This window comes from Podarcis bocagei, assembly GCF_964188305.1.
Source record: "Podarcis bocagei genome assembly, chromosome: 3".
In the NCBI taxonomy this organism is placed as follows: domain Eukaryota; kingdom Metazoa; phylum Chordata; class Lepidosauria; order Squamata; family Lacertidae; genus Podarcis; species Podarcis bocagei.
Window position 1 is genome coordinate 22,441,314 of NC_138127.1, and position 27,828 is coordinate 22,469,141.

The following is a 27,828-nucleotide window of genomic DNA, read 5'->3' on the forward strand; positions in this document are numbered from 1 at the left end:
CATCTATAAAGGAACCAAAGACAACTATCTTTTTTCCATATATATATTTTTCCTATGGCTAGTGAATGCCTAGCAGCAGTAAGATCAATGAGTCACTGGTTCAGGAATCTGAATTCAACAGTTAAAGGTTCTCCCTGGCAACTGACAAAAGCTCTCCAGCTGCCTCAAAATCCAGGCTGCATACTTGCTGTAGGGCAAACTATTATAAAGCTGCTCAGGTTGCTGCTATCTTAGACCCACTGTGTGTGTGTGTGGAAAAATGGCCAGGAAACTCTGTTGTCTCTGCAAGTGGGAGATCTAATAAAAGCAGAAATGCATATAAGGATCATTTACCCACACACTTTGATTTGCTTATTGTTGTCTTCCCACCCACCCCCCTTCAATCATCAGCCACACTAACTTAGCTTTGGGGTGGTCAGATTTTTAAAATGCCAGAGATTCTAACTCTGTAAGTGCTCTGAAGAAGGTAGACATTCTGCAGGTGCAGCTTCTCCTGACACAGTGGTGTAGTGAAGGGGGAAGTGGCACATGTGGAAGAATGCTGTGCCCTGGGAGTTCTTTAGAGGGAAGAAATTATGCCCCCTTCAGAATGTCATCACCTTAGAACATTAACTTCCATGGGGTGGGGGAGAAATTTGATTCAGTTTGCAATTGAAAGTGAATCCAGTTTGCAGTTTCCAAACCAGCATGCGAACTGAAACCTGACCATAAAATCACATAGCTGGAAATGACTCTAAGGGTCATCTAAGTCCAGCCACCTGCAATGCGTGAATCTCAACTACAGCATCCAAGACAGATGGCCACCCTTTGAAATTCACCCTTCTGCAGCTACATAAGGGGTACAAAAATGCATATTTTAGGGTAAAATGTGCATTAAAATGCATATATTCGTGAATGAAAATGTAAAATACATTATACTGGGGGAGCATAAATATTAGGGAATATAGGCTTTGCAAAAACATGTACATTAGACAAAACTGTGTACACATCTGTATTATTAGGAGAACATTGCACTAAAATGCTGGAGAATTCTCGCGAGGGTTTTTTAAAGAATCATAAAGTGATGTGGAGAATAGAACTTAAAACTTGGGGGGGGGAATGAAAAACAGAGAGAAACCAAACTTGACAGATTAGCCCGTCCCTACTTCCCACACTGCTGATTCAGAGTGCAAGGGAAAGAACGGCGGAGGAGAAGGCAGATACAAAAGTGTGAACCAGGATGAAACTGCGCTTGCTATTACATAACGAAAAACAAGCTCAGGTCAAGGAAGTGGGGAGGAGAAGAACACTCAATGCAATTCTACTCTGTACTTCTTGAAAATGTAAGCCCATGTCAGGGGTGGGGAACCCTTTGCAGCCTGAGGGCCTTATTATCTCATGAGCAACCTTACCGGGGCCACATGCCAGTATAGGACCAGAAGGAAAAGTAGGCAAGGCAACTGATTCCTACCTTTTGTAACAGTAGGTGACTTTCCACGCATGTAAAATTAAGAGGCTTGCACCTTCTCACACCCACGTCCTTTCATCCAAGTAAGCATAAGTGCAAAAGCATCTTCTTGTCACTTTCCACCAGCTTTTCAGGGGCAGATGTTAAGCTAACCAGCCTGTAACTTTAGGTTCCGTCCTGGTTCCCTTTCTAAAAATTGGTGTTACCTTGGCACAGTTCCAGTCCTCAGGCATGGAAGCTGATCTGAGGAACAAGTTACACATCCTTGTTAGAAGATCTTATTAGAGCTCTTAAAGAACTCTTAGGTAGATGCCATCCAGAAACAGTGATTTGTCAGTTTCTATTTTGTCTGCTAGGCCTAGATCTATCATCAACCCTATTTGCCTCAGTTTTTCAGACTTCAGCAAAAACACTCAAAGAGGGTGCAGAACAGGGCTGGGACCTAGGGAGTGCCCAAGGGGCCGGCTATAGATAGGCAAAGAGGGTTGTATTTGGCCCTTCAGCTAGCCATTCCTCATCTCTGGGCTTTACAACTGAGATGAGGAGGGGAGAATGAAATTAAGCCTGCTTGCCTCACCTGTTCATCCCCACACATAGATCATAGAATCATAGACTCATAGAGTTGGAATAGACGACAAGGGCCATCGAGTCCAACCCCCTGCCAAGCAGGAAACACCATCAGAGCACTCCTGACATATGGTTGTCACAGTGGCGTAGCGTGGGGGGTGCCAGGGGTGCCGACCGCACCGGGCGCAACATCTGGGGGGGCGCGAGTCCAGAGGGAAGGGACAAGTTCCTTCCTCCGCCGGGCTCCCCGCCGCCACCGCCAGCCTTGCGCCCTAGCGCGCGCGCCCCCCGCCGTCGCTGTGGCTGCGCTCCGCTCACTGCTCGCAGGAGGAGCAGCCGCTGCAGCAGCGCCGACGCCGCCACCGACGCCTGGCCGGGCACGGGCAGCCTCTGCACCCTGCCGCCGCCGCCATCCCCTCGGCCCAGCCACAGGCGGCGGCTGCTTCTGCCTCCATCCTCCTCCGGGCAAGCAGCGTTGTTTGCGCGGCAGCGCCAGCGGCAACTCGCAGGTTAGGGGTTGGGGGGCGCAAATTACTTGCCTTGCCCCGGGTTAGGGGGCGCAAATTACTTGCGTTGCCCCGGGTGCTGACAACTCACGCTACGCCGCTGGGTTGTCAAGCCTCTGCTTAAAGACCTCCAAAGTAGGAGACTCCACCACACTCCTTGGCAGCAAATTCCACTGTCGAACAGCTCTTACTGTCAGGAAGTTCTTCCTAATGTTTAGGTGGAATCTTCTTTCTTGTAGTTTGGATCCATTGCTCCGTGTCCGCTTCTCTGGAGCAGCAGAAAACAACCTTTCTCCCTCCTCTATATGACATCCTTTTATATATTTGAACATGGCTATCATATCACCCCTTAACCTCCTCTTCTCCAGGCTAAACATGCCCAGCTCCCTTAGCCGTTCCTCATAAGGCATCGTTTCCAGGCCTTTGACCATTTTGGTTGCCCTCCTCTGGACACGTTCCAGTTTGTCAGTGTCCTTCTTGAACTGTGGTGCCCAGAACTGGACACAGTACTCCATATGTAGAAGATGGGCTCTTCTACACAGAATCTGTGCACGTGCAACATTGGAAGGCAGGCCCGTGGGTTCAATTGTTTTCCTCCAAGAACTGCAATTTGCACATGAAATGGAGAAAAGATGCAGGTTCAATCTGCAGCATTTCAAGTTTGAACTCACAGGTCCTGATTATTCTGCATATTTTGGCTATGTGTCGTCATCCCCTGCCCCACCGCCCAAAAGATTTTTTTTCCAGGCATCCACTTAATGAATCTTCATACCGAGTAGGAAGCTATGACGCACTAACAACTAAATCAACCTACCTTAAAGGCAATTAAAACTTTTTTCAAAAAGTATATAAGGAGAAATTATATAATCACCATACTGAGCAAATACTGTGAGTCATAACTATGCCATTTAGAAAGTCAGATATTCAGCTTGGTTCTCTTTCTTCGAGAATTTTTCTCTATGGCAACTGATTTGAAGACATCCTTCCTATCACTGAAGAGAGCAGATTTCAGCATCTGATAAATACAGATGATGCCTTGCACGTCTAAAACATTCTGTTCTCCTTTATCTGTCATCCTGTTACATATTTTTAAATTGCCTGACAAAGTGATTGCAAGGATGTGTGTACATTTTGCCAAGCTCACCAACTGTTGCTCCTCTTGTTGTTGAAGCGGGAGTACCAAAGGTGCCCCTTCGGCATGGAGAGGCACACATATATAGATTGGCTGGATCCTAAGATGTTCAGGAAGCTTGCATAAAGGAAATTTCTCATACCTCCCACCCTTGAGAAGCCTCTCCAGTAGTTCAAGCTCCCCTCCTGAACAATGTGGGATGGAGCACAATGGAGGGCCAATGTGGGAGGTGGGAATCTCTCAAAATCAAGCTTTTGTTCTACATAAGTAAGTTCCCAAAAGGAAAGTTCTTTCTCTTTGCAGTCCCCCACAGCCCATTCCACGCTGTCTCTCCAGAGAGGTCTCTGCAGATTGCTATGCTCAATGCTTTCTTGTCAGAGCTTGTGCAGTGATGAGGCAAGAAGCCCCTCCCACTCAGGCTTGAATCCATGTGCTCTATGCAAATCATGCATGAGTAGGACTTAGGAGTAGATGAATCTGTTAATTTTGTTTTCTCTCAGCTTCTAGTTTTCCCAGTATTAAATTCAGTTCTCTACATTTCCACAACAGTGTGCAATTTTTAATTAAAAGAAAAATCCTCATGAAAATGAACCAGCATTTTAGTGTGGATTTTTCATAATAAACACTTTTATTTATGTTGTTGTTGCTAATATTCACATTTTTCCTCCTAATATAGTGTATTTTTGTGTGCTGTGTTCTAAAATATATGCATTATTATGCACACTTTCCCCCACTATGTGCATATTTGTACCCGCTGGTTGAAAAACCACAACACAAAATTTGGAGAAGTGAATATTTTGTAGGATAGTTGGCTTTGTCTTTCGTTTCGCATATTGGTTTGAGAAGTGTGAATTAGGCAGTTCTCATTAAAATGCAAACAAAACGGAATTTCTCTTACAACACAATCTTACCCACATTTACTCACAGAAAGACTCAGAATTCAGGGGAGAGCACTACTTCCTAATAAGTGAATTTAAGATTGTAGCCACTGTTCTGCAATCCTGTTAACTTTGGAAGTGGAACCAGTTATGTGTGTAGGGCCAAGTTTGCTACCTGGCATTACTAACAGTAAGATTATTACCTTGGAAACCCAGGAAATCGCTTATGTGAGACTTCCTTCATAAATTTAGGTCTACTATCTCTTAGGAGAATTATGTTTTGCAAGAAGGATCTCACTGAATCCTGCAGAACCCCACAATTCTTTAGAGGTTAATTGGTTTATAATTGCTTGCTATGTTCTCATGCCCACATTGTGAATTATGTTGCCACTGCTTGAGGCATCAGAAATCTAATCTCAGATTCAGATTTCTTCTGATAACCTTGAGCCTAAACTAATTTATACTGGAGCAGGACTCAGATCCAGACTTTGCCATGCTTTGAGTAGAGTAGACCCAGTGAAATCCATGGGTGCTGGCCATGATTATGTCCCATTTTTCTTAATGTGTGTACCCTAAGAATAATATAGATGCAGCCTAGGATAAGAGTGGTCTAGAGGGGCACATTTAGCTTCCAAGCCTGAGGCTGCCAATCCCTCATCTATGAGACTTTGGGACCTTTAATGATCAACCTATTAAAAAACGAGTCTTCCCTGGGGTTGTGTTGACATTTTCAACACTTAAGGCTCAGCCACACTTTCTTTTGTGTTGCATTTCTAGGCAAAGGTCTGGACTTTCTAGCCCCATGTCCAAGAAGGTGTGTGTATCCCAGCACTTTCCCTGGGGAAACTCGTGTTTTACTGCTGAAACACAACAAACAGCAATCAGGGTTTCTGTGGACTGCTGTTTGCTCCAATTCAACAGTAAAATGGGTTTCCTGGGGAAAGCACCAGGACAAAAAAATGAACTGTTCAGACATGGACTAGGAAAGCCTGAACCTATATGTAGAAAGCATACAGCAAAGGTAAGTGTGGGTGAGCCCTTACTTTAAAAAAAAAAAAAAACCTGGCTTTAATTAGCAAGCAATGTAGCCTGTTCTTAGTGATAGCTAATATATTCATAGCACATATGTGGGTAGCACAAAGGAATTGGGTAGTGGTTTGGGCAACTCAGTAAAGGGAAGGAGAAAGGCAACGCTCTGTATCTGGGAAGTATATTACAAAGATCAAATAGGAGACGGTGCAATTAATTTTGAGTTCATTGTGTCTATAGGAAAGAGACAGCCCAGCCCAGCCAAATTCAATTTGCTTTATTAAGTTGGATGAAATAATGGTTCTTTTAAAACTGTGCCATGATTCATTATAAAGTATTAAGCAATTATATTCTATTTTGCAGAAGGTCATGCATACGAGGAAGAGGCACATGGAATTGTTTCAGGAATTAAATCAGAAATTTCAGACACTAGACAGATTTCGAGATGTACCAAAATCAGGCAGTATGGTAAGTATACTGTTTTGTTTTATTTTATTTTGCTATCCTCTTATATACTTTTAATCTCTTACCATTTAAGAATTATTGAGAAAGTTGTGAATTTAAGGTAGGGTCATCTCAAAATGAGAACTTATTATTCTCTTTCAGTGAGAATTGCCTAATAAGTAGAAAGCTCTCTAGCAGCTAGAACAGGGATGGGAAACGTCAGGCTCAGGGGCCAGGTGTGTCTCTTTAGGCAGACCACCCCATACTCCAAGCCATGCTCCCCACTGGCCCTCTTCCACTACTACTTGAGTACTTTTTCTAAGCTTGACTCTGTCCTTGAACTGTGTCCATGAACCTCTGGCTTCCTGCATGAAGAATGTGTATGTTTATGTCCAGGGGTGGGGGGAGCCCTCTGACTTTTATATGGCAAAAGTGTAGCTTACTGTACAAAGGTAAGAATTACATCCATTATTCTATCCATTTGTGTCTATGGCCCCATCCACAACTGGCACACCACCCTCAGAAATGAAATGCAGCCCTTGAGCTGGAAAAGGTTCCCCATTCCTGGGCTAGGGCCATGAGGGTGTGGAAAACAAGAGTTCAAATCCCCTGCTCAGCTGCAAATTTTACTGGAGAGTCTTGGACAAGCTTAAAGCACTTACTCAACTTTTAAGTGGGTGAGAGCAACTTCATGTACGGTGCCCTGAGTTTCTTGGGTCAAATGTGGGATACATAAATAATATCCAGTTCTTTCACTTCTGTCATGTTTCACTGTGACAGAAATTGAGAACTTGCATGGGAGACAGCCATGCAGTTGTCTGCATGGAGTACACAAAACCTCAAGGCGTTCCCTCTCCCATTACTCCTTTTCATACTTTTCAGGGACTTGCACTTCCCAGATGATTAAATGCACAAATAGCTTTAAAGGGCTGCAGCCTAAGTAACAGTAACATCAACTCCCAAATACATAAAAAAATCTTTGCAATCAAATATTCGTATTATATGTTATTGGATGTAAAACAATTGCCTTAAGAATGAATATGTATTGAATATTCAACATTCACAGAAGACCATTTTTAAATAATTGTATATATTATTCCCTCATAAAATAGTTTAGAATTACAATTTGGAGTTATAACAAAAACATTAAATTGAACCTGAAATATGCCAAAGCCTTCCAACATCATATCTCTAGGCTGTTAATTTAAGACCAGCTGTAGTGATGTGCCTTTATGGTAGTGTTAAAAATAAAGGTTCAATATATAAAAATAAGCTGTATTTCAGGGTTTACTAGCAAGTGCTTTATTAGCTTCTGTGTAAACTTGAAAAGGACGTCGTGTTAGAAGAAAAATATTCAGGATTAGTAAGGCCCATTGTTTGTTTGCTTCTCTGATATGAGAGCTTCTTTAGAATGAGAAGCTCACACATTTAGTGCCACTATCAGAATTTTATCTGGCTTCCATTACTTTTGCAAGCTCTCTTCTTGCTCCCAGAGAAGGAATGGCAATATATCTATTTAGAATTTTATGGCCATGTACTGAATTGAGTAGATTTATTATTATTATTATTATTATTATTATTATTATTATTATTATTATTTGGGATCTGTTGACTAGTTGTTAAAAGATTTCCCACTTTGCTGCCAATTTTGAAGAGAATTTATGGAAACTAGCTCGTTTCAGTCCCAAAAAAATATATTTAAAAGATTAAGTATCAGCTTAATCCCTTTGCTCCTATATCAGATCAGCCAAGGCAATGAAAAGTGACATAGACTACACATCCGGCAGGAACTAAGCTTTGATGAGTCTCCGAGGAAAAGAATCATCTAACTGTTGGGCAACCACCAATTATGCTTCCCTATATTTACCCTCATCATATATTCTTGGCATGCAGCTACAATGAACAAGACAAGTATCCTTGATTAATCTTAGATACTGTGATGGGGCTGAGGCAAGGAAAGGCTGCTGAGGGCCTTACAAAGTCAAAAGCCAGCACTGGATAGAGATGTTTCTCATCTGGGAGCTTGGATTACACTTAGCCTCAAGTTGTCACATGCTGTATTCGAGGGACACTTACACTGGCTATGACGAGCCTTTAAATCCCACTTTGCAATTGAGAGGAGAGCTTTCAATGTTACAGGGCCCACCACTAACCCAAACACACAGTCAGTTTCCAAGAAGGCTGTAAAACTGGCAGCTAACCCAATTTGGTGGGAAGTGCTCCTTGTCAAGTTAATTCCTGCTCACCTTTCTAGGAAATTGCAAGTAAATATATAGCTGTCAGAGATGGTCAGCGAACCTTTGCTCCACTCAATTCCAACCTTGCTACTGGGAGTTTGTTGGCAGATCTACTGGCAAGCCTTTCAGTGTGCCGATTGCGCGTAAAAAAGGATGAGAAAACTGGCTGAACTTTGGCCAGTCTGGCACCCTTCAAAGCCATTTTATCTCTCTTGATGTCTGTTTTTACATGTGATCTCTTGAAAGATCAAATCGGCAAAGAGGAAGTTTTTAAAAGTTGTTTCTCTCTCTCTCTCTCTCTCTCTCTCTCTCTCTCTCTCTCTCCCGCACCCCACCTCATTCCCGCAGGAAAATCCAACAGCAGCCAGCAAGGCTCCCTGGGACACTTTCAAAAACACAAGTGACTACCCACATTATACCACAATAAATGTATTAGATACAGAGGCAAAAGATGCTTTAGAACTAAGACCATCAGAATGGGAGAAGTGTCTGAACTTGCCTCTAGATGTACAAGAAGGTGATTTTCAAACGGAGGTTTAACGAAAGAGGAAACAAACTGAAGCGAAAGCGAGATATAGAACAATTTTGTTTGCACTGACACTCAAGAGACTTGGGAAGCCTGACACGCCAATCTGAACATTGTGGCTGAGGCATGTCAGCACCTTCATGTGCCAAATGTCAGTGGTTTCTTTTCGTACGATATATTCCCACTAGCAAAACTAGTGGAGAGCCCAGGTGTACAATTCTTACCATCGTGTCTTGTAAGTACCCGTGGAATGGATTTGTAAGGTAAATCTTTATAGATAAACCTCAAGCAACGGTTCATGTTGTAACAGCTTCATCTGGTTTAGTTTTCAAAAAACTTCACCATGAAGCACAATGTATATATTTATGCAGTTTTTAAAGTTTATAACAGTCTGTTTGGCCATTACTACACTTTTTACTTTATAATATAAAAAAGCAAAGTTTTGTCGTCATTAAATGAATGTCTGTTGAGCTACATTCTTCATTGCTTTAAATGCAATAAAGTAATAATCTCACTTTTATATGAATAATATATTTCACATCTTTATTATTGCAGTTTTCTCTGGAAAGCTCAGAATAGCTTCTCCTGCTGCAGCTGTGTATAAAATATTTAAAATGTTGTATGGTGTAAATAAACTTTTGTCTACATATCAGTATTTTCAGTGCATTTTATTTTGGATTTGTTTATCGGAAATTTGCATATTTATAAAGTTTTCTTAAACAAAACAGAAGCTGAAAATGTATTCAGAATTTTAATAGCATACTGTTATTACTCCTTTGAGACTAATGATTTCTCAAATGTAATAATAGGTTTGCGTGGCTGTTCTATTTTTCTACTCTATGGAGGCAACACACAATGTAAATTGGCCTTGTAAGAGCATTGCCAGATTAGTTCTACTATATGCAGGTCTTAAGCTTTTTTATTTAGCTGCAGAAAGACAACTTTTTAGACAAATACTGTTCAACAAACAGAAGTTGAGGGAAATGCTTCTCTGGCTCTTACTGCCACCATCATACAGTGTAGTTTTGTTATAATTTTTACTATTACTCTTATTATCAAGATTTATTACCTCCTTCAGTCCTGAGGCACATAGCATGACTCTCTGCAAGAAAAAATAAATAATATATTCCATAAAAGATTCAGTGCCTAAGACGACAGCAAATCATCTTTTAACTTCAATCGGAACTAAGATTTTTTTAACCCAGTATTTTGTATCAATGAATAGTATGTAAAGAAGCCAATACTGAATAAATATATTAGTAAACTGGTCTGCATGGTACAATAAAACATGCTGATACATGGGACATGTAAATCTGTCTGCCCAATTACACAGCTCAAAACACCTGCCATTCTGCAAGATGTTCTCCATGCTTTTATAGCTTAATTGGACTGAGAATACCCACCTCTTTAAGTATTGTAAGAATGCTGCTTGGTTCTCTCATGACTAAAAGATTAGTATTGTTTGATTACAACTGTTGCCGGAAGCCAAATATAAGTCAACATCAGGGTTTTCTTTCAGCCGGAATTCAGTTCCGGAACCTCTCAGATGTGTCCCAGCACCTCGCCATTGCCATTCTAAGAGAATGAGGGAGGTGTTTATAGTAAGTTCCGGCACCTCATTTTCAAGAAAAATAGCACTGGTCAACCATAACTTGGGGGGGGGGGTCGTCTAGGAACTCTGAACAAAAGCAGAAACAGCACTCCAATTGCCATAGCTGGTGACTCAGACAGAGTAGTTCCTATGGTTGAAGCACAATAATCAGCATAGAAACCGTACGGTGCATAAATTGGTCCGGCAAAGGTACCAGATAGGCCTGGTTTATATTCATTCATCTCTTGAATATTGCAACATCCGGTGATTGCCTGGGATGGAGGCTATGATAGCTATAGTACCACCTAAGCTTCCCTGTCATGTTGCATGCAGTGCTTTTCAGTGGAGCGACTCATGCACTGAGATGCCACTCTTCCAAATGATGTGCAGGCCAAATTTCAGTTACAATCCCATGATAGACAGGTACTCCAAATGGTTTGTGCATAGAAGTATATGGATGTAGCCAACGCAAAGTTAAAAAATTAGGGTTCTCCCCAGTTACCAAAATGCCATGGAGGTGAATTATCCCACCATGCTCCCACCTGGGTGACGCCCTTGTCTGTTGCTGCCCTGCACCTGGCGATTGCTGCCACAGCAGCATCAACTCACAGGACTACAACCGCATGGCACTGTCTCGTAATGCCATCATTGTCAATGCTGAATGGGTCCCAGCCCTCAAGCCATGGATTGCCGATGAAGTAGCTCACTAACCTCTTCGCTAATCATTTAATATGCTGGCTTTTCCTCTTGAAATATAATAATAATGCACTCATAATACAATCAGCACTTGCAGGGCTTTCTAAAAGCATGTCAGATTACAGAGCTCTCAATTATTTATTTGGCTGGCTTAGTGTTAAACCAGAAAATGTACTGTCCTCTGGGATGCAAGCATGTTTGCCAAGAGTGTTTGCTGCTGCTGTTTTTCACATGGAGCAACGCAGGATAAGTCAGGCTTGGAAGGGGGAATGGAAAAGTACTGTGTTTTATGAGTAGTTGTATGTGAGGGACGCGGGTGGTGCTGTGGGTTAAACCACAGAGCCTAGGACTTGCCGATCAAAAGGTCGGCGGTTTGAATCCCTGTGACGGGGTGAGCTCCCATTGTTCAGTCCCTGCTCCTGCCAACCTAGCAGTTCGAAAGCACATCAAAGTGCAAGTAGATAAATAGGTACCGCTCTGGAGGGAAGGTAAACGGTGTTTCCGTGTGCTGTTCTGGTTAGCCAGAAGCCATTAGTCATGCTGGCCACATGACCAGGAAGCTGTACGCCGGCTCCCTCGGCCAATAAAGCGAGATGAGCACCACAACCCCAGAGTCGGCCATGACTGGACCTAGTGGTCAGGGGTCCCTTTACCTTTATGTGCTGTACTCCCTTTCAAATGGTAGTGGGACAATCCAACCAGGAGGCATGTATGTGTGGAGGCAGACATTTGCATGTATGCCCCTTGCTGGATAAGAACTACCTGCACAGCAGCTGGAGCTGGGTGGACATAGCTGTGCCACTATACAGTGACATGAGTATCAATCAACTTTTTTTTTTGCAAGAAGTGGGGGTGCAATGTATTTCTCGCCCCTACCCTCTTCTTCCTCCTGGGGACTTCTCTCTAGTGAGCTGCCAATCCAGTGTTCTGTGCCTGCTCAACTGGGCCACTTATGTATGTTTTCAATTTTCAATTTAATTTGTACTTCAATGAAATCTTGTTTTCAACAAAAATGAGAATTACCTATTACTTTAAATGGATTTGTATTTTATGTCATTTTTTTGGTTACTCATTATATAGTATAACAACAGCTGACCTTGCTAAATATTATAGACTGCATACATACCATACATTTAAAGCACACTCCAAGAATTATGGGAACTGTAGCAAACTCATCGCAGAGCTACTGTTACCAACACCCTTAACAAACTAGAGTTTTCATTGGACGGGGGCTGTTTTAAATACATGGAATGCATGCAGCTTCGGAAACTTGCTTAAAACCTTTTTCAATGAGCCTACTCAGATGTATAATTTAGATACCTATATCGGTTTTGTAAAAGTTTTACCAATTTTATCTGTGTTTCAATTATTATTATTTTTATGTATATGTTTTATGGTTCTATGGATTTTAGCTGTGCTTCATCTACAGTTTTATTATGTACACTGCTTGGAGGCTCTGTGATTAAGTGGTTTATAAATCTTCTAAATAATTTAATATAAAGTGACATGCTTTCCATTGCTCTGTAGTCCTGCACTGGAACTGTGTTTGCGAGAGCTAAACTGGATGAAATATTAAGCCACCTAAGCACAATGTCTAAAACATCTCTTGCCACACTTGGAATCATTGCACGCGCCCAATATGCACCGAGTGGCTCCTTCTGTGCACAAGAACTTGAGAGCATATGTGAAGCCTTCCCACAACAGTGAAGATGTGACACTCCTTGCAGAACTGCTCCATGGGTGCGCTAGGGATATCATGGAACACTGTCCCGGCACCAAGTCCTCAGTATTTGTTTCTATCACAGTTAGTCAAAGGGTTATTTATAATTGCTCCGGGACCAGAGTATGTCGGGGTTCATAGTTGGTATCCTTGCTTTAGCATCTGGAATGTTTTCTACCATCCTGGGTGGTAGCGTGCCATGCTGGCAACAGATTGCAGGCTTCATTTGTTCCACTCACTGTTAGTTCTGTACAATAAGTCATGTTCTGTACTCCCTTTCCTCCAGAACTAGGGTTGATCGCTTAAATAGATGGAATTCTAAAATGCTTAACTCCATTGATTTTGTACCCCTATTTTCTCCAACTCCCACACCCACTTCACATAATTAATGCCCGGTGGCATCTATGTTTTTTAAGATGGTTGTTGACAATGTCATTTTTCTCATAAAAAGCACCTTCCTCGTTCTCTTATAATGGCAATGGCGCCCATCTGAGAGGTGCCAGAACTGAGTTCCGGTGAGTTCTGGCTGAAAAAAAGCCCTGGTTGTTAATTCCTTCTGTTAAAATTATATTGCAACTGCCATCACAACAGAGCTAAAGTTCCGGTGGGTCATTGTGCACATGGCTGCAGATGTTACAAATACGAAGGTAGCAAAAAGCTACCTGAAGAATATCCTTCTACATCATTTTTATTTTCCACGTAGACACCTGCTTCTTGATGCAACAATTACTGCTTTCATCTACATGGAAATAATGTACTACTGAAAGATAAGGGTATAATCCCTTTTTGGGACAGTTGTCTCCAATAAATGTGGCACTTCCTTCTACATTCTGCTGCTCTTTCGCCTGTAAATATTTTAGGTCATTGTACCTGCATTCTCAGTAAAATTGTTTTGTTTTGCTTTTTCCACAATCCAGTGGTTAAATCTTTATAAGGTGCTACCATGTTTGTATATTTTGCCAGGACAATTCAACAACTCTTTCTCTTTCTGGAGAAGTAAATACATTTCATCAGTGTCTCTCTTAAAAATGAATGATTGGCTCAGTAAATGAAATTCTGCCTTTGACAAGAGATACCGAAGCAACAGCTCACTTCTATGATCTACTGCCCTGTATAGAGGAAGTGGTGCTTTTGAAGGTGTGACTATCACTTGAAGGGGACACTCTTGCACCAAGTAAAGAATAGAGGAAGGAGTTTCAATCAATAAAATGTATGACTGCCATTTGTTAAATAAAGCTGTGAAGTAGCTCAAGATGTCAAGAGTACATACATCATCCTCAGTGTTGCATTGCAAGCTTCTTTCCCCTCCCCATAGCTGTTATGTGAACATAAATCTCTATTCACAATCTAATTCTGTCTGGATTGTGGAGTCACAATTCTAAGTTAGCATATATAACAGTATTTAAACAGTATTAAACTTTAGGCTGTTCTGCTTCACTTCTTGTTCTTTCAAGTGTCCTTATTTTCCTAGATTTACAGAAGCCATCCTGGTTTTCAATTTGATCCCAGAATGTCCCGCTTTTCCTTAGGACGACCCTATTTTCACTGGAAAAATGTTGGAGGGTTATAGAGTTATCCAACCCTTGAGCCATCTGAAGGCAGCCCTGAATAGGGAAGGTTTTTAAAAATATTTAATGTTTTTATACATGTTGGAAGTCATCCAAAGCGGCTGGGGCAACCCAATCAGATGGTGGGATATTATTATTATTATTATTATTATTATTATTATTATTATTATTATTAAATTTAATTTTCAATCAGTACAAACACCAAACTAAAAAAACACGTACAACAAAAAACCATAACAACAATAATAACAGAAACTGACAACACAAATTTAGATACCGTAATATCCCTATGCCTACTCCTTGTTTATCACCACTCTCTTCTCCCTCCATTTCCCACTGTTATCCGCCTTGTCACTTATATATTCGTTCCAAATTTCTTCGTATTTATCCATTCTTATTTTGACAAGCAATTCTTTCGTATGTAGACAGATTAGCTACATCATCATCACCATCATTATTATTATTAAATAGGACATCCCTATTTTCATCAGAGAAATGTTGAAGGGTATAGAATACACACACACACACACACACACACACACACACACACACACTTTACTGCCCCCATTCCAGCAGATTCAAACCACAACTTGCTTTCAGTTCATACCAAATGTGTGCTAAATTTGTTAAAAACTACTATATATGTGAAGGCCTTGCTGCTGTTTGCTGCGCCTCTCTGACTTGTTCAAAGTGGAGGTTATGATATGATCTCCCGAAAGTTTTATGGAAAGAGCGTTGAGTAAAAACGTGTGTCAACAATGAGCAGGCACTGAAATAGGGAGGGGTTTTTCTTCTGCAATTGCTTAATTCAACCCCATATTGCACAGTGTTTGCTTCCCGTTACCTTTTCATGTTTGTGTCTGTTTCTGGCTGGAAAACATTTTGGCCATGCGGTATGATATTTCATTTTGTGAGCAGAGAAAAGTAAACAATAAAAAAAAGTGAAGTCCTTGTATCAATGTAAGTAAAAGGGTTAGGACAGCAGTCAGCAAGAGAAACTTAATGATACAGAGGGAAGGCACAGGTTAAGGGAACAACTACCAGGAAGTGATTCTGCACAGAAAGCAGAGCGGCAGGGTCGGAGAGAGAAGTTAAAGAAAGCTCGCTTAAATAGAGTTATTTGCTTGATGATACTCTAACAAGATGACCCTCGTGGTTCCTTCCAACTCTGCAGTTCTGTGATTCTATTATTCTAACACTATTTGAAACAGTCCTTACTAAAGAGGAGACCATGGAAGTAAAATTTAGCTCACTGATGGCTTTGCCTGGCTTAGGTATTACCACTGCCCACCGTCTATGAATCAGGAGTCTGAGCAGTAGATACTAATAAATTAAAATCACAATATTTTCTAATAAAAGGAACTTTGTTGTTTTTAAGTAATTTAATTGTGCCAACAACTCCCTTCTCTGAAATGATTCTCTGATGGATTCTTTTTGTTTGTTTGTTTTAAATAAAGTTCTACAATTTCTTTCTTGTGAGTTTTCCTGCAACAATATTAAGAACATCAAATGTCTACTAGGGCCAATTTCCCCCCAGCTTTTTATTTCTATTTTTTCCTCTTCTTTACTTTTTGGTTCGACTAAATGATTAGTAAAGCCTATTTATGTTTAAAGCAAAAAAAAAAAAAAAAGTAGAGCTACAAGACACATTTGGGGAGTGTGATTAGTAGCCTAAATCAAAAGTTATCATATACTTTTTTTTGTTTGCAACGACAATCTAAAAATAAAGTGAAGAATATAAACAAAACATATGAATAAAAAAACCATTGGAAATTTACTCAATCCTCACAACTTAGGGGTAACACCCTTTTAGTCATTTTTTATATCATCAAAACAAGAGTTTGAACTTGTCCTGAACATTAGCTAAATCAAGTGCTTGTTAGACTGATATTATATTCGCTCCTCTGAGACCATTCCCCATCTTGCACTTCTGTTATCCTAAACATTTGCTGGCAAGAAATTTGGGAAGATTTTTCACAGAATTAGGAATGCCTCTATTCCTTCTCTGCTTGTCATATTTTAAGCGGTGTTATGCTGGTGTGTGTGTGTGTGGCACCATTCAGCTGTTGAGAGGGAGAGCAAAGAGAACAAACATCCATTTTAGGATGCTAATTTTACCTTCCCCTGAGAGACATTTAAAAATGTGCATTCTAGTTAACACAAGGTTTATCATTCCATTTGCAGGCACAGAGACTCAGTTTAATAAGGATCATCACTTCCATAAAGAACTCGACTAAGAGAAAACGGATAGAGATTCCCAGTTACATCACATTACTGCTCAACTTCAGTCATGGAATGAAATGGAGTAGAAGCACCAGAAATAATTACATTTCTTGACACCACCATTCCCAGTAAACCCTGCTGCTGGGGAGTACTGGATTTCACTCCCCTTATCACAGGGTAATAGTAAACAATGGTAAACAATTTGTGTCCTGTGCACACAAATATGTTCTTGCAGGAAATCTGTTGATTGTAGAGGCTGCATATGAGCGGGATATTAATTGGACTTGCTCACTAGGAACAGTTGTTAATTAAATGCTAATGAGGCATTGCGATTTGCACAGAGTTCCAGTAATAAGCTTGCAAGTGCAGGAGCTGCCTCATCTCATAAAACGTCTCCTTTCTGTTCTTCATTCGTTCTCTCAGAACTTAGTTAAATTGGGTTAAAAGAAACTTATTCCCAGGTGGGTGTGTACAGGATTGCAGCCTTAGGCATACAGCACTGCACACATTTTAGCTGCTCAGGCTGGCTGACTGACTGCAACCCCATCCGAAGGAAGGGGAACTTGGTCTCAGTTGCAACCACAGCAGCTGTAGCTTGACTAAATGGCTGTAATGCTCTCAGCATAAGGCTGCCTTTAAAAAATCTGTCCAAAAATATTAGCTAGTGACAAATTTAGCAGCCAGAATGTGTGTGTGTGGGCTAGGAAATTTGTTCATGTCAAGGCATTCTGCATCTGTTGCATTGGTTACCCAAATTGTATCCAAGCTCAATATAACTAACCTTTATAGCTTGATATAGTTTCATACCATGTTACTTGGGGGACGCGGGTGGCGATGTGGGTAAAAGCCTCAGCGCCTAGGGCTTGCCGATCGAAAGGTTGGTGGTTCGAATCCCCGCGGCGGGGTGCACTCCCGTTTCTCGGTCCCAGTGCCTGCCAACTTAGCAGTTCGAAAGCACCCCCGGGTGCAAGTAGATAAATAGGGACCGCTTACTGGCGGGAAGGTAAACGGCGTTTCTGTGTGCTGCGCTGGCTCGCCAGATGCAGCTTTGTCATGCTGGCCACGTGACCCGGAAGTGTCTCCGGACAGCGCTAGAGTCTGTCAAGACTGGCCCGTACGGGCATGGGTACCTTTACCTTTTTATGTTACTTGGAGGATCTTCTTCAAGAGGGTTGGATAAGCTTTTTCCAGCTTTAGGACTGCATTCAACCTAGGTCAACTATCTAGAGACCACATGCTGGTGGAAGGCATGGCCCCTACACGCTCTCCAGCATACACCACACCTAGACAGCCATTATACAGGTTATCACACCCTCTCCAGTCATCAAATGATTGATCTGATGGGTGGGAAAGGCAATATTAATCCACATCATGGTGCTGGGGATGAAAAATTCCACTTGTCTCTGTGTGCTTGCCCCCCACCCCCAGCAGGGGCACTGTTGAGACAAAACTGAGTCAGGGGCTGCCACAAGGAAAGGTTTGGTGGATCATTCTTAAGCTCAGGTAGTTTCCATAGGCCAATATGCTTGTCACATATTGACTATGTTTCCTTCCACAACAGCCTTGACATCAGTTGAAATCTCCATACAATTTTGGTCCTGCAGTAAGCTTTTCCAGCATATACAATTGGTACCGCATCAGTGGAGAGCTTGCCCGTAATGAGCTTATTACGATTTATGTGAACGAAACATACATTTCTCATCTGCATCCAACCACGGATTTATAAGCTCCTTTTGTCATGCAGGAAAAGGGTTAGTTCCACTAATGGTAGCTGTCCAAGTAAAACATGCCTCAATTTCAGAGTTGTCTCCTGGTCTCTAAGGTGATAACTTTAGAAACCGAATCCAATTCCACTGTGGAAGTTTTAGGCATGAAAGGTCAGAAACCTACTGCTTTTGGTGAAACTCTTAAAAAGCTACAAAGGCTCCAATACTTGCTCAAAACAATTTTCTTTCCTTCACCCACATGGTATTATATACATTGGCTGTATGAAATGAAATCTGGGCAGTAGACTCATTTTACTGTGGTGCACAAACGATCCCTTTGGCACATGAGAAATGAGAGTAGGGTTTTTTTAAAAGCTGGGAGGCAGGGAAATGACAGCTGCTGGCAGCTCATGCTTAGAAATCACCACTCCCCAAAACCCCATGTGCAGTGGACTTTGCTTGTTCCATTGATATCAGGGCCAGCCCACCCATGGGGCAAAGTGAGGAAAGTGCCTCAGACGGCAGGATCCACAGGGGCAGCAGATTCTGATGTGTATCTGTATTGCCCCCTAGTTCCTGATGTAGATCCTCACTCACCCCCCTCTTCCCTGGTGAGGAGGGGGGTGGGTGCCATTTTGTGATTTGCTTCAGGTGCCACAATGTGTTGGGATTGTTACACAAGTAGAGGGGAAAGGCCTCATTAGTTACAGTGGTTTACATAAGTCCCCAGTGTGCTAGATCTCTATGTGGTAGGGTCCAGGATGAAAACTCAGCCTCACATTTACACACACACACACACACACAGAGAGAGAGAGAGAGAGAGAGAGAGAGAGAGAGAGAGAGAGAGAGAGAGATCTGGAAGCGACATAGGTCTACATTTAGTTCCTCAGATGCCCCATTTGTGTGGAACTCATAGACACATGTTGTGTTTCCTATAGGGGAAATACTGCATACAAATGTTAAGACTCACTCCTATACCTGACTTAACATGTTTAGATCCTAAATGCTAGGGACCTGATCCATCATTTTATTCTGCTTTTGAGACTGTAAACTGTCCTGAGAATGCCAATGTGGTAACGGTGCAGGATAGAGCTAAATCATAAACAAAACCTGGCGCCAAGCAGTCAGGTCTGTTGACCTTGACCTCCCAGTACATGGTAAAAATGGTATACATGAACACACTACTTTAAAAAAAAAAAAAAATATGGAGGGGGGCGTAAAGGAACAAGCTATGCTTTTGTAGTCAGCCATCCCCAGCTCCGTTGGAGGCCCTGTCAAAGCTGAGAGAAAGCAAGTCTTGTTTTCCAGTTCCGGCACAACTGGCTTCCATTGCCAGCTACTGGAACAGTAATCAGATATCCTTTGTGCAGATCTTCATTGCCTATTGTCTATTATGAACTAAATACACCTACACAAGGGCAGGTTTGTAAAAGGAAATGAAAATTATAAATCATCTACTCTTGTTCTAAAGACAGACAAATAATTCTCAAATAGTTGATGAGGTACATAAAAACAATGTTGTTTTGAATGGGCTGGGCATAACACAGCCAGCATATTTTCCTAGTGTAGACAACTTTTGCAGTTGTCAGACGCTAACCATCTGCTGGATCACACCTGTTCAAAGAAACAAAGCCCGCTTGTTTATTACGTTGGTATCTCATTCTTCCTTTTGGAAGCTCATAGCATTTTGCATGGAACCCCTAAGCAGTCTCCCATCCAGGTCACAAGTTGTTGAATTCTGACAATGCATCATATATCCTTATTATGTGGTCTGCTGCCCTGTGAGGAACCTCTACATTTTGATGTAGTTCAACAGCACCACCTAGAGTATTTGGGGATTATAGATGACCCACCCCTCACTGTGAAGTAGCAAGAAGCATACCCAAGTCTTTAAATAAGTGTCCAGGAATTAAGCTCTTTTCACAATAGCAAAATAGGTCTGAATTGGCTGGGCCTTTTAAATTGTGAGTTAAGAGTTAGTAAGGAGGTAGAACTAGCCTCTTTGTAATTTTGTGGTAGGCCAAAGTGACCACTAACATCTGAAATACGGCTTATTCTGTAACCGGGCCTCAGATTGCCATAAATGTGTGATGCTCAGCCTTGGTCTTCCTGAAAACAGATGAGGAGTCCTCAGTTGCTCTTGTTAGGAGAGCTTGCAACATGGGCAACTTACAGTTTAAGGAGTTCAAAGGCTTCATTCATGCAGGATCTATTTACAAGGTGGGTAGAGATGAAAGAGAAATGGCTGACATCTTCTCTCAACAAGTTGGGAAAGAATAACAGAAAAATGGCTCAGCTTTTAGGGGTGGAGTTGACTTAGGCAGAGAGGCTATAAGCAAGTGTTGGCTAGATTGCTAGACAAACAGTGCTTGTGTGGTTTAAAGTAACACATGCATTAACTAGAAGCTCAGAAGAAGGAAAGGTATTTGCTTTTCTCCAACAGCTCCCTCTAAGCATCTCTATTCTTCAACAAACTCTGCACATGCTTTGAAACCCAAGAAGCCTGAGAAGAGATGCAAATGAAAATAATTCACACAGCAATATCAGAATGATTAGGTTTCTCGTGCCACATTCCCTTTCTTAAACAGATGATCATTCCGTCCTCTGATAATTTAATAGTATTGCACACATTCAACCTTCAGTGAATGCCACTTTTTGGTAGTACTAAAAAGCAATACAAATGTTTATTTTGCTACTTCCATTAATGTGCCTAGCCAGGCTGAATTCGCCAATCTCTCAGTCTCAGTGCCTCATCCACATTACATAGATAATAGGTGCGGAAGTGAATCTGGCCAGAGGGCTGAATCCAGAGCTGGACCAGCATTCTGTCAATTAACTGGCACCCTATCACAGCAGGTAATATAAAGTTCAAGCCATGGGAGCAGGCACAGGCTAAGCTCAGAAAGAAACCTCTGCTGGTGCCATCTGTTGTTGTACAGCTTACAATGTAAGGATTACTGAAATGGTGCTGAAACTAGAATACTCTAATAATTCCATTTCAGGGTTCAACAGTGCAAGCCTATGCATGCCTACACAGAAGTAAATTCTATTGAGCTCTGTAGTGCTTATTCACAGGTAATTGGGCCAAGGATGGCAGACTGAGGCTGCAGCTCAAGCCCAAAATGTTACTATGTGCTACAGCTACATGACAGCATTTGTTTAAAAAAGACAAAACACGGACTGTGGCCCACCTGCTGTTTTAAGGCCAGCTTGGCTTGCGCTCAAGTTCCAAGGGCCAGTTCAGGGTATGCAGCCAATCTGTGAACAGGCTCCTTTTGCCATCCTAGCAGATTGGCATAAGTACGGTGGCTTGTATAATCTGTGCTTGAAGCGGCATCATTGGGAGCCCATCCGTTGTGAAATCATTCTCTCCTTAGGGCTTTTCTTTTCCTTCTTTAATGCACACAGATTTGAAAAACAATCTGTGCCAAACAAGGAGAATGGATTCAGAAATGGAGACGCGCCATCCAAAACAGCATGAGGCTTGTTTTTGATTGTCTTAAACAGAGTGGATTGGTGGAAGGTCCAGGGAGCCAAGCAAATCATGTTTCCTACTTGCTTTTGTCTCTTCACAGGGAAGCGTTGGGGAAGTGGCCAAAACTAGCTTGTTAAGTTCTGCCAAATCTGACAATGAATCAGCGAGCTCTGTGTGAAAATCTGTCCCACGGCCTGCTGCTGGCTGCTGAATACCAAGAACAGGTAAATTGATTATGGACACGGCCATCACTACATGAGAAAAAAAGCTTTTCTATTCCATAAAACATTGCTATTTTAAAATATATGGGTACTCAGTTAGCAGGGACTGAATGAGAGCTGGTTAACATATGCATGTGCTTCATTCAGTGACTGCACGTGAGGCAAGCAGTGGCATAGCGTGGGTTGCCAGTGCCTGGGGCTGTGCAGAAGGGGGGTGAGAGGGAGGGAAATGGACGGAGTACACATGCTGCCTAACAGTATCTGCGTCACCCAGGAAATCACAGTGGCAGAGATGAGAAAAGAAGAGTTGTATTGAGGCAGCACCGGGTGTTGAAATTTTGCGCTCCCTAGCAATATTGCACCCAAGGCAACTGCCCCTATGCCCACTCATTCTACACCACTGGAAAAAAGGGTCATAGCCCAGTAGCAGAGCCCTACGCACAAGGTCTCAAGGCTCAGCTCCTGCTATCTCCTGCTACAAAAGGACCTCAGGTATAAAAACCCAACACCGTATTTAAGCAAATTGAATGTGGCATCGAAACTAATGCACACCTCAACTTTCAGAACCTTGAAACCAAAAAAGTATTTGCTGGCAAATGTAAATGTGCCATTAAATCTAATGTGCACCCTAATTTTCGTGACATAATTTGGCCAAAAAAGGTACACATTACATTCAGGTAAATACGGTATCTTGGAGAGCTCCTGCCACTGATGGTAGACCAGGGGTTGCCAACATAACACTCATGGGTATCAATGGGCCCATTGGTAGCTCCAGTGGCAGATATAAAAGCTCTCTGTAAATATCCCTTTAAACAGTGCTATTTGCTTTTCCTGCTCAGTTCCAGTTTGCACTGGCTCAGTTCCTCTGTGTTAAACTCACCCTCTGAAACATGCTCAGATTACATTGGATGCCAATATTCAACACCCACCCTCCCTTCTGTTCTGTGGTGCAAAGAGCTTAACCGATGTTGGTGTCTTTTCCCCCACTGATGGGACAAAAGAAGTGATACATTTCTCAATATTGAAATATAACGGGACAAATAGAATTATATATTGCTCAAAATTGGTCTGCTTGTCTCGTTAGCCCTTTTCACGTGTTCAAAGAACATCTGGGGTGGGGCGGCGGGGGAATCAGGTTGTGTATGCAGTCCCAGCTTCCAACATTTGTGCATTTATCTGAAGGTCTAAAAAGAGCTTATATGTTACAGTTGCACCAGAGGCCTTTCTCTTGGGCATTGTCGGCCAATTGGTGTCAAAGAAAGATAGAACCTTTTTTATGTACGCTACAACAGCAGCAAGAATACTCATCGCAAAGTATTGGAAGACACAAGAGCTACCCACTTTGGAAGAATGGCAGATGAAGGTGATAGACTATATGGGACTGGCGGAAATGACTGGCAGAATCCGAGACCAGGGGAAAGAGACGGCGGAAGAAGATTGGAAGAAATTTAAAATTTATCTTAAGAAATATTGTAAAATTAATGAGTGTTAAAATGTTGTGGTTATAGAAAGTAAGGGATTACAACTGAAAAAGTTCAAGTAAAAGAAAAGAAAAGGAAACAATTAGATGAAATTAAGGGGGAGGATTTGCTGAAACAAATTTGGAAATTGGAATGCAGAAAGGGGAGGTATGGGGAAGTAAGTGAAATAAGTTTTAAGAAAATTGGATATGAAATTATACATGTTTGTTTTTTGTGTTTGTATGTTTGTATTGTGTATTGTGTATTGTTTGTGTTAATATAAACTGTGAAAACCCAATAAAAATTTATTATATATATATATATATATATATATATATATATATATATATATATATATATATGTTACAGTTGCAAATTCATAGACATCAGGGATAATGTCTATGGCAGGGTTCCCAATCGCAGAGAGATGCTCTTAGTGCATACAACTATTCATAACTTCAGATGAACACAGTGAAATTGGGAAGCTCTTACTGAGCTTTTCCATCACACATGATGCAGAATCTCACTCACACTCATTCAGAATAGACGTTCTGGACAAGGAATAAATATTTGTGTTGCTCTGTCACCAGAGTAATTCAACTAAAATCCTAAGCTCTATGTAGATGTTAGCAGCTTCTGTGTTCAGCAAATTGGGAACAAGGGGACCAGGACGCAGTTCTCAACATTTTTGTTGAACCTCACAGGAACAAACAAACATTGAAATGCCAGGCTTGGGTAAATTCTGGGCCATTACAGATTGTTAGTGCCCCAAACATTAAAGGCATTGTTCATGCTACAGTCACTGCACGAATACCACGTGCCCTGTGGAAATATTGTGGAGAGGGCCTCAGATGATGAGGAGTGGGGTGAGATCAGGGAGTTGGAGGAGACTGAGCTGAGAGAAGGTCCTAGGGGGTTGGGGTATGGGAGTTCAGGAGCTCAGGAGGAGTCTGACCCCAAGGAGGGCACCACCGGCTTGGGAAGTGGATACTTGAATTCAGGGGAAGGGCTGAGCAGGATTTCAGGAGATTGACCCACCTCCAGTTATCCCCAAGTGCAGGGCCACAACCAGTTGAGATGACTCAGGCACCTTTTCCCAACAGTGAAGAACTCTCCCATTCTGAAGAGGCATGTGGGGATGAGCCCAACACTGAGCCAGCTCCTTAAACTCTTTCTTCATTTCCAAGGAGGCAGAGGTGCAGTGCACACACGCACCATTTGAATGGGAATGCCCATCAGCTTTGTGGGGGCCAGGCCCCCTCAAATATTTTACTATGTGGGCCAAAGCCCCCACAGTCCCTAGGAGTTGGTTCCTATGGAAGGAAACCAGGGTTGAAATCCCCATTCAGCCATGAAGCTCAAATTGGGCCAGTCAGGCTAACCTAACGTCACAGGATTGTTGTGAGGGTAAAACGGGGAGGCAGAAACCAATGTACATCACCTTGAGATCTTTGGGGGTAAGGTGGGATATGAACATAATAATAAACAAAATTGTCCATGTGGCAGGGTCCAAATAGAAAACCAGCAGCAACAAGCCACAAAGCAGAACATACTGTATTAACTTGAATGCAATGCACACCTTTTCTGGCCAAATTACATCGCAAAAATTAGGGTGCTGTCAGAGCTGCTTCCAGATCCTAGCTCACAGAGGATCACGCTAGCCAGCGTTCACTTTATAAAAGTCTTTATTGAGTTACAGTTTCCATTCTCAAGCTGCTGCGTGCAGCTCTACGTCTTATGGGTTAGACCGGCGAAGCTCCGTCTGAGTCTCCGCTTCCTGTACACCAGCTTAATACCCTAGCCTTACTCCACCTTTTCCGCCTGACCGTTCTTCTCTGGGTCCCTCTGCCCCCCGCTGTCTCTTCCTTCCTGGACTCTTCTGACGCGGACCCCCCGGACCCTTCTGCCTCCTTGCGTCGGGCTTTAGGACCTGGCTCCCTTTCCGGGCTGCTTACTGCGCCACCTTCCTGTGCATTTGAACTTGGCGCGCGCGCCCAACCTTCCACTTTCCGTCTGACCGTTTCTTCGCTCCCCGATGGAGGTGTGGCCACTCCTGACTCATGCCCTCCCCCCTGCTGCGAGCTGCCAGAGCTCGATACCTGGCGCCCTTCCTCTCCACTGCGCTCTGTTGGTGACGCTGGCCCCGATTTCCAACTGCTGCCCTCTGAGCCCCCTCTGGACCCTTCTTCCTGGGGTGTCCCCCTAGGCTCCCCCCTTGCTCTGGCCACTGGCGCTCCTTTCTGTGAATCTTCTGATTCACTGGAAAGACTCGGAGATCTCGGGTCGTCGTCATCACTCATCTTTTCTTCGGCCTCCTCCCCCTCGCTCTCTGTTTCCTCCCTTGCCCTCGCCTCTGCTCCTGAACCCCTGACAGGTGCGCATTATATTTGATGGCACATTAGGTCTACATAAATATGGCAAACTGCATAAACCCTTTAAAAAAATGAAAGATTACAGAATTTTTACATCACTGACCCTACATAGTGAATAATACACTGAAGCACAAGGGGAAATAAGTTATTAAGCAAAAGCTCATTGCTAGAACAAAGGGCCGTCTTTAATACATTCTTTTTCTTTCCAGCCTATAATAGTAATATGCTGCAACCAAAATAGCTGCGGGTAAAAAAAATAAACAATTGCGCTGTTCATTTTCAGCCTCACCAATTAAAATTTGCCCTCACTAATTAAAATTAGTCCCCACTGGTTAATCAATGAAAGCTTTAGTTAATTAATCTACCGATTAAACTGGCAGCCCTAATTAAGAAACGAGTATAATATGGATGGCTGAAATATTGTAGGAATGCGGGTGCAGAGAGGATACATGATGCCAAGTCAAACTTCCGGATGCGTAAGCGAGGGCAATGATTCTCACATGACCAAATGCTTATGCCCTTGTGTGTATGTGTGGATTTGTACATTTGTAAATATACTGCATGCAAATATATGGGAACACTGGACCCTATGGCAGGAGCAACGTGTGAGTTGAGAGCTCTGTCTCCCAACACCTTATTAAAAACCTTAAACGTGAGGAGTCAACCATCTCAGGACCACTACACTGGCTACAGTGGGTGTTTAAACTCTTCCTCTCTGCCATACTTTCATTCAGGGGATGGTGGGGAAACAAGTACTAGCATTGCGGCTCCCAAATATTTTGTCTCCCTGTTCTTACCAGGTCCTCTGTCACAGTCTAACACAGCCTCAGATCTTCAGCCATACCCAGCTAAGAGAAGAAGGTGGGAGGAATATTATTTCTTGGAGGAGACATTTTTTGAACTAATAATAATTTATTATACCTAGCCCATCTGGCTGGGTTTCCCCAGCCAACAAAGCATACCGAAGTGAAATAAAATGATTTGGGTTTAAGGTACAAGCTTACAACAAAAGTGTAGGTATTTGAAGGTGAAAGCGAAATGTTTAAATTTGATATTCAGAGGGGAGGGAAGTAATTTATTCTATAATGGATCCCTTGATCAACCTTCATAAAGCTAATGAAAATGGTCTGTTTCCAATTAAGGAGTTTAATTCGGCATGAGCCTGAAATTTCACCTGCTTAAGAGAAACTGTACAAGCAATTCCTTGTGGTCCAAAGGAATGCTGTAGTAACCAATTCTAGTGATTGATGCTACATGGGATTTTCTATCTTTTAAAGTGCTTGGCTTGCAATAATTTATTTTTAAAGCTCAGGTGCTTTATTCTTTCATAGCTGAGCTCCGATTAGACTGAGGGTGAAATAAGCAACAACATAAATAAACACACTGGGGCATTCACTATGGCTATCAGTAAGTCTCGCCCAGGGAGTCTCTCTCAGCTTCCCATTTGATTGGACCATTCCATTGACCAATGACTACACTTCTTTTATAGAACAGATGCCAGGACTCAAGCCTGCCAGGGACTCACACTATGAATTGAAAATTCTGCCCTTCTAATTTTAGCTATTGAGGCCAGGGAAGTGGGTGAGGCTGAGGAAATTTAGCAGCGGGGAAACTGCCAAGATTCAAGCTTATTGGAACATCAGTCCCAGTTTCCTAATTCCAGGTGGATGGTAATAAACTAATGCTGAGGAGGGAAATGCACTTTGTATATGCCCAGAGGCACTTTTGCTTGATTTAGGGCTGGACCCTGGCCTTCAAAGTACGTCATACAGGTGAACCAGAATCCCTTTTAGAGCTGTGGAAGGAAGATACTGCATTGTTGTGGGCCTGTGTTGAAACAACGATGGATCACTGTTTGGAGTTTGAACAAAAGGATCCACCGCCAAGTTGTCAGACCCGTCTTTAGTTGGGGAACCTGAATGGGCTATGAAATCCAGCAGGGTAGGTGGCATTCCTCCCCACTCTCCACCCCAGTTTAGGAAGATGCAGGCTAGGTCTGTGAGCATCTGTGAAAAGGAACCCAAGAGAAG

The 27,828-nt window shown here is 42.3% G+C and overlaps 1 protein-coding gene and 1 long non-coding RNA gene across 6 annotated transcripts in view; one reads left to right on the forward strand and one right to left on the reverse strand.

The window, feature by feature from the left end:
• Nucleotides 1-9,413, forward strand: part of ADGRB3 (adhesion G protein-coupled receptor B3) — a 466,862-nt gene extending 457,449 nt beyond the window's left edge. For 4 of the 5 annotated variants that reach the window (XM_081186903.1, XM_081186902.1, XM_081186904.1 and 1 more), the window contains 2 exons: nucleotides 5,923-6,027; nucleotides 8,589-9,413. In XM_081186903.1, the coding sequence (XP_081043029.1) occupies nucleotides 5,923-6,027; nucleotides 8,589-8,780 (297 nt within the window). In that variant the 3' untranslated portion in view covers nucleotides 8,781-9,413. Of the gene's footprint in view, nucleotides 1-5,922; nucleotides 6,028-7,745; nucleotides 8,568-8,588 lie in introns of those variants that run through there. The other variant, XM_081186906.1, reaches the window with a different exon arrangement.
• LOC308583163 overlaps nucleotides 1-27,828 on the reverse strand; it is a 102,961-nt gene that overhangs the window by 45,286 nt on the left and 29,847 nt on the right. The window lies entirely within an intron of this gene.